Source organism: Arvicola amphibius, chromosome 2 (genome assembly GCF_903992535.2).
Source record: "Arvicola amphibius chromosome 2, mArvAmp1.2, whole genome shotgun sequence".
NCBI lineage: Eukaryota > Metazoa > Chordata > Mammalia > Rodentia > Cricetidae > Arvicola > Arvicola amphibius.
Window position 1 is genome coordinate 20,014,316 of NC_052048.2, and position 7,580 is coordinate 20,021,895.

The window sequence follows — 7,580 nt, forward strand, 5'->3', positions numbered from 1 at the left end:
ATAAAAATATATACTCAAAATAAGCAGTCTACTACAAAAACCATTAATTTTTTTATTTATTTTCCTTACTTATTTGTGTATACATATATATACAGCACAAGTCTGAAGGCCATAGGAGAAACTTTCTGTGGAAGCTTTTCTGCTTCTAACATGTGGGTCCAGGTATCAAAATCAAGTTACCAATCTTAGTGACAGGTGCATTTACCTTCAGAGTCATTTCACTGTTCATGAACAAATATTTTAATAAAGAGTAAAGATATTTCCTATGTAGTAATACATAGCTCCAATTCCAGCCATTTGGGAATTACAAAGCAGCCTTGATACAAAACAAAATTTACAAGAAGGGATAGTGGTAAATATGAGAAGTGCAGTGTTTGCCTAGCATGCCTGAGAAGGTTTAAACTATGTGTCAATAAAGTGAGAAAACAGAGTTAACAGAAGAGATTCTGTGACCTGTTATTTCGTCCTTTTTGGAACTCATCAGTACAGTATAGCATATGATCAAATAAAATATTTTGTTCCGAAATATTAAAAATGTTTAAATCATTGCAAGATTAGGAATAAAATGTTTTTAAGGAGATTCAGTAATTAACTGTCTTCTGATATATAAAGATCCTAAAAGAACAAAATTCAAATGTCATTCTCATACATGAAACTCCCTAAAAAGTTTAATTAGAAAGCTAAATTGACATTTTCTAATAATATATTCTTAGTCTATTTGAATTAAAAAAGAACACTGATAAGTACAGTTTAAAAACATTTTGACAACGGTATTAAATCACAGAATGTGGTTTTGTCTAGATCTTCCATCATAATGGCCATTGAATTTTGTAAAAAATAATGATGATCATATTTACAATAGAATTTGGAAACTTCACACCAATTTTCATTTCTCTTGTGGTTATTGAATCATTTCCATGGGCTCAGTCATCCATATTTTTAGGCCCCATGCTTTCAATACATAAATGAATTTTTAAAAAATTCATATCTGGTCCTAAAGGTTAAGCTCATTAATACAGATATGATTGTATTTTAAGTTTAAGATATGAATACTAACTCATATCCAAACACCTAGTTAATTTAAAATAATCCATGCTCACTTCACTTATCTATGATCCTCTGAGTTTTCATCTTTAGTCTCAACACATATTATTGAAGGATTTTGATGATTTTAGCAGATCAGGAGTAGAGTAGCAACTGTAGATAACAGGTCACAGAGCATCTCTTTATCAGGCATGCTTTGGCATATTCCCTATCCTGGGTTGAAAATTTCTGGGTGTTGTAAAGTATATCTGCTGTACTTGCTACAAATCCACTTCTTAAGTGTGTAGTCCTTGGCACTGCTGATCCCACTGTTATTCAGGTAGGCACATTCTCTGCTTCCTTGGGTGAGAAACCTAAAGCAAAAAACAGACAAAAAATTCATACAGGCCATATTACATTCAAACACCTGAACTAGTTTTGTACCTGGGAACTTTTACATGCTCAGGGTTTGACTTGAACACCACACTTTTGTCATTTGCTCATGTTGAGTCTTGTATCATTTGCAAAGACATTTGACTAGCTCTTGATGTCATGTTCAAATGCACTGCTGCCATCCGTGGATGGCGTTCCTGAGGATGATTTTCAGTTCTATCTTGAAACATTTTACACATATATAAAAGCAGGAGGAAACCCATTTCTTATTAAGTTACTAAAAGGTCTTTAATGATGGATGTGACTCGGCCTGTGTTTTATTGTTCCATTCAAAGAGCTATTCTTTCATCCAAGAGCTGTCTCAGAGCTCTTTGATGATGAGACTTTAGTGGAAGCTCCCAATGTACCTTGAGTTTCTGTAACTGTGAACAGTTAGCTGTGCAAACAACTCTCTGACAAGCCTTAATCCACAGTTCTGCAGTGGCCTCCTGGGTTTTCAGAGCTCTAACTGCCCATCCTAGCTTCTACCTACTTCTCATGAGAGTGTCTATTGTTAAGGAAAATTTTTGATTGGTGATAGAGCAGACAAAAATCTAACCCAGGTGCCATCATCATGCTAAAGATTTTGAGTGAAATCACACTAAGAAAATGCTTTTAAAATTATGGCCAATAAGTGAGAGAACATTCACAGGATTTAAATTTGTAGGAATGTGGAGGTTGCTTGAATTTGAGTCTTCATGTAAGCATACACCCTACCTCTGGGCCACTCCTCTACTTAGAAGATTTGTATTTCTTTTCAGTACAGTTGGAGTCACATGACACAATTATCAATCTCTTATAGGCACAAGAAACACACTTCACAACAAATGATCACAGTAGAAGGAAAAGTGATCTAAAAACATACAAGTTGTTATATTCAGTGTTGTCTGTCCAAGTCCAAGGATGCTCTGGTGACTCTCTGTGCAGGCCAATCCAGTGGTCAGAAGCTCCCTTGTATCTCTTCAGGAAATTCTGTTGTAAAGCATAGAAAACAAATGCATGTCTCTCTCAGCTTCAGGTGACCACTGAGTATCTCTAACCTATAGCCTATTCTAGAGATGGCAGCTAAGGGTCATTGATTTTGGAGCCACAATAATTCCCAGTTCTCAGTGGATATATTTTACACTCATAACCTAAAACACATTGCTGACCACCTATTCCATGGTTACTGGGAAAGTCCCTTTGCAGCTTTTAACAGTTGCCATATTCAGTACGCAAAACCTGATAGTTTCAAGGAAAACTTACACAACCACCAGGTATCTCAGGTTTTACAATGAGCACTATATGAGAGTATGTCTCTGGAATGTCTCAGTGCCCAAACTAGAAGCAATAACATCAGCAATTGGCACCACACTTCTAATGTGCTCCTGACATGCCTCAACTGCCTGAGGTGGGATTCTTCCTTTAAGATCTCTATATTAAAACAATGCATAATCAATAGAACAAACAACACACCAACTCATGATCCTTTCTTACCAGCTCCTCAAGGCTATCAAATAGAGCAAGATGGGCCTCTAGTGCCGTGCAGTAGGTCTGACTGAATGTCCAATTTCTTACATCTTCAGAAAAATAAAAACATTTGTTTCTAAATCCAATCCAGTCATTTGGGCATGTGGAATAGTAAGGTCCAGGTCTTGAAATGGCTATGTTTTCTTTGTTCACTAAAATGAAGACAGTGTCATGAATAAGACATTTGCTTATAAAGACTGCTGGATTAATCCAACCTTTACATTTTGAAAATGTCTTGACTTGAAAATTTAAGTCAAAAGATACGTTATTTTGGAGAAGAGCCTTTCCTTTTGTTTACACAGAAAATAAAAGGCTGTGGATTCATTCTGGGTTAAAAAGTAAGGTTTGATGAAGGAAGACCCCTGAAAAATATTCAGTGGGAACTGATGGTTCCAGATGATCCAACATTTCAGAGCACCTCTGTTGCAGTTTCCTCTGAGTTCTATATCCAGAAGAGCCTCAAGACTCCTGGCTAAGATGACCCATCCTCATAAAATACTCCAGTCAGGACTTGACCATAATCCTAAATTTTCTTTGGGTCCTCATAAAATTATCAGCACCTTTCTACAAATTGGAACTCTTTGTTTAGAGTATTGATTACAAGTTGTTATGAATAATGGTCAGAAAAAGCTAAGTAAAGAAGATTAGATTCAGAGTTCTTATAAATTAAAAAGGGGGAATACTGTGTGATAATGCTCTTGTACACTATAAAGATTTGTCCCTCATAATAGTTTAATAAAACTCTGATTGGCCAGTAACCAGCCAAGAAGTCTAGGTGGGGTGATCAGACTAAAGGAATTCTGGGAAGAAGAAATGCAGGAATTCAGTCACCAGCCAGATGCAGAGGGAACAAGTTGACAATGCCTTAATGAAAAAAGGTAACAAGCCATCATGTGGCTAAAATAGACAAGAATTGTGAGTTAATAAACCTGAGTTTATAATTAATTTAAGCCTCTGTGTTTTTCTTTGGAACTGAATGGCTGTGGGACTGGGAGGGACAGAGACATTCATCTCTACTTTCCTTTCCTTCCTATTGCAAATAGAGAACAATAATCATGGATATGCAAGTATCTCTGTGATTGGTTCTTTTTTTCTTTTTTTGGACAAAAGAAAGAAAATTCCTCACTTGTCTGGATTTCACTATAAGTAAATTCCAGCCTATAAAACATGTCATGGACAAAATAGCTTTTTTGATATTTAAATTTTGGTAGTTGTCTTTCTATAATTCTGTTACATAATTAAATGTATATAAACAAATGCTGGCTTTTGTTAAAGCCAATCAGAATGGCTATCAGTAAGAAATCTGACAACAATGTTGGGCTGTAGTGACACAACTTTAATTCCAGTGTTTGAGAGGCAGAGATATGCAGATCCCTGTGAGTTCAAGGCCAACCTGTTTAGAAGCATGTGCAGAAATAAGGACACTTATTTACTGCTGGTGGGAGTACAAACTGATACAGCCAATATGGAGGTTCTTCAGAAAACTAAAAATTAAACTTGTCATGTGACCAAGATTTGCCACTCCTGAACATACAAGAAGCAACCCCCATATCCTACCACAGAAAACTGTAATCCATGTTTATTGCTCCCCTATTCACAATAGTAAGAAAAATGTACCTGACATACATGTCCATCAGCTGATGAATGAAACTAATGAAAATGTGTTACATGGAAAAAACAGAATGTTATTCAACTATAAAGAAAAATGAAATTTTCAGTAAAATGGATGGACTATTAAAGTATAATACCAAGTAATGTCACTCAAACTGAGGAAGAAAGAGACCCCATGTACTCTGTCACATGCAATCCCAGTCTGTGACATACAGTTTAAACAAGTGTGAGGGTGGCTATGGTACAATACTTAGAGAGCAGAGCAAGGAAGACTGGTGTAGGGTAACAAGGAAGGATGAGATGCAGCCAAGGGCCCATAAGCCATGGAAAGGGTTATATAAATAACAGTTTTCCTAGTTTCAATTCTGCCAGGTTTTCTTATTTTTGGAGATGATAAGATAAAAATGTAACTGACAGTAAAAGTCTAAAACCATAACCAAAGCTCCACGGCTTCAGAATGGCTATTCTAACTCTGTGGAAGTTCAATGGGATGCATTGGGTTTGGGGCCTGGCAAGTCTTTGAGCAGTGATTTTAATGCAGCTCTGTGATATGTTTGTCTGTGAGTCTATAATAATAAAGTGATTGTGTCTATATATGTCTATGTGTGTACACGTATTTGTGTGAGAGTATTTGTGTGTGTGTGTATGTGTGTGTGTGTATGAAAGATTCTCTGAATGTAACAAGGGTTCAAAGGACAGCTTAGAAGAATAACAGACATTTTTTTTGTCACATCTTTACTATTTTCTTCCCTTAACAAATCAGAAGGAATCTGCCACTCTTTCAAAGGTCTAGTCAGTTTCAAGGAAAAAAAAATTTTGAAGTAAAATATCAAATACCGGAAATGACCTTCATTAATTAATTTTAGAGGATGGACTTTGTTATAGTTGTTCCCAGTTCTTATACTCAGTACCAAGAGGTTTCAATGAAAGGGACAAATGGAACAGACAGTAAGGATTACTATCATTTCTTCTTATCTGACTTTTTCTGAACTATATGGTAGTTTAGGTTGTACTGACCAAGACTTGTTGGGAAATGTCTGTTCTCTTTAGACATGTGTGTTACTCCTTAGTGTGTTTAAATTTGATTTCATAAAATAATATCAGATGGTGGTGGTGCACACCTTTAATCTCAGCAATTGGGATTCAGAGGCAGGTGGCTCTCCAAGTTTAAGACCAGTCTGGTTCCCAGTGAGAAACTCTGTCTCAAAAAACCAATATATATTTATATCATTGAATATTTGATTCAGTTATTGCAGCAAATTTATACAATATTTTATCACAATATTCATAACAGTCTATAACTAAAAGCTTAGGAATCATATTCTAGAGCTTTGTATTTGAATCTTTCAGATCGTTGTTGAAAATGTTAACATAAAGCATGGGTTATGGAAGTTCTGTACCTTCCACAACCATATTATTCTTCACTGTCCTCACTTCCATCAGCTACAGCAAGCTTCTTGAGGTTTCCCCTTTGAGTTTTCTTCTCTTTGCTCTCTGATTTGAATAGTTCCCCCAAGTGGACACATGTCACCTCTATCTCTGTCTAAAGGTTGCATAATATCATCTTTTCAGGGATACTGAGCCTGGTCTCCTGTGTACACCACAGCCTGTGCTGTTCCTTCTCTGTATTTTCCCGCTAGACCATAAGTTCCCAGAGAAGAGGAATTGAGGAATTTCCAGTGTGTTTAACTAGAGCCCTTAACACAGTGCCTGGCTCACATGATCAATAAGTATAACTGACAATGTGAATGTGGACAGAATGTTTCAGAATTTGGAGAATGTGTCACTTACCTGACAAAGCAATGGAAAGTACAATCACAGCTACAGTGAGAATCATGATCACTATATAGCAGCAGTAATGCTTAACAGGAGACTCAGGGCAGACATTTCTGAGACATTTTTCTTGGAGCTCTTTACCTGAAATTATAAATATGAGAACATCAAGCTCAAGACACTTTGGGTAAAAGATACATTTATCCAGAATCAACTGTATATTTGGCTTGTATTCTTCCCTGGAAATGCCCCTCTCAAAAGGTTCTGGTCCACAAATGATATCCTTGGCCCACAGAAGGCTAGAGAAATGGAAAACAAAGTTTTCCCCCAAGGAGTTTTCCAGTTGATTGAACTAAGGACCAGTGAAGAACCAAGAAACAGAAATAATAAAGATCAGAATGAAAAGAAACAATGTAACACTACCCATAGGTTAGGTTTATTTTTATAAGAAGAGACCTGGTTAGAACTGAAGGAATAATTAATAATGATGATGATGATGATAATAATAATAATAACAACAATAACAACAACAATAAAAATCAATGTGCCAGATGGGGTAGCACAATACTGTGGTTCTTGTACATAGGAGATGGAGGCCTAAGAGTATGGAGTTCAAGTGGAACTCTGAAAGACAGCCTGCTAATACACAGAGAGGACCAAGAAGTGAGTGACCACCCACCTGGTGGGACACCCCACTATCTAGGCCCTCCACACTGGCAAAACCCTAGGCCCCTACCCCACCTAAACTGGTTTCTCTAGCCAGCCAGCGGGCAAGTTTCCTACAGGTAGATTGCTCCAACACTCCTATCCCATCCATTGGATTTTGAAAGCTACAAGTACCACTCTGCCCCCAAACCCTCCAATCCCACCCTCCCCCTCCCACCACCTCAGAGTAATGCTGAAACAAATGCTGCACCTACAGAGAGGACCAAGAGTGGAACTCTGAAGCACAAGCTGTGAATGCACAGAGTGGGCCAAGAGAGCGGACTAAGAAAGCAGGCCAAGAGAAACCTCAGTAGCTTCCTGAGACACAGACATTGACAGTACAGAGCAGACCAAGAACAGTTCCCAAAGAAATAAACAGCCACTGCTAGACTGAACAAAGAGGAAAAGACACTGCTGGCACCAATTGAAGGGAGAGATGGTTAGGCACCATGGAAGAATTCATCTAACAACCTAAAAAGAAACATGTTAACACCAGAACCTAGTGATCACACAGCAGAAAGACTTGA

At 37.3% G+C, this 7,580-nt stretch overlaps 1 protein-coding gene across 1 annotated transcript; it reads right to left on the minus strand.

Annotated features, from left to right (window-relative positions):
• Positions 1 to 1,252: 1,252 nt before the first annotated feature.
• LOC119807101 (C-type lectin domain family 2 member E-like) lies at positions 1,253 to 7,165 on the minus strand. Its single transcript, XM_038319250.1, has 5 exons — positions 7,090 to 7,165; positions 6,367 to 6,492; positions 2,932 to 3,116; positions 2,321 to 2,427; positions 1,253 to 1,397 (listed from the first exon to the last, which is right to left on the minus strand). Exons 1-5 carry the CDS (start codon positions 7,163 to 7,165, stop codon positions 1,253 to 1,255), a joined length of 639 nt encoding a protein of 212 aa, XP_038175178.1.
• Positions 7,166 to 7,580: the final 415 nt, after the last annotated feature.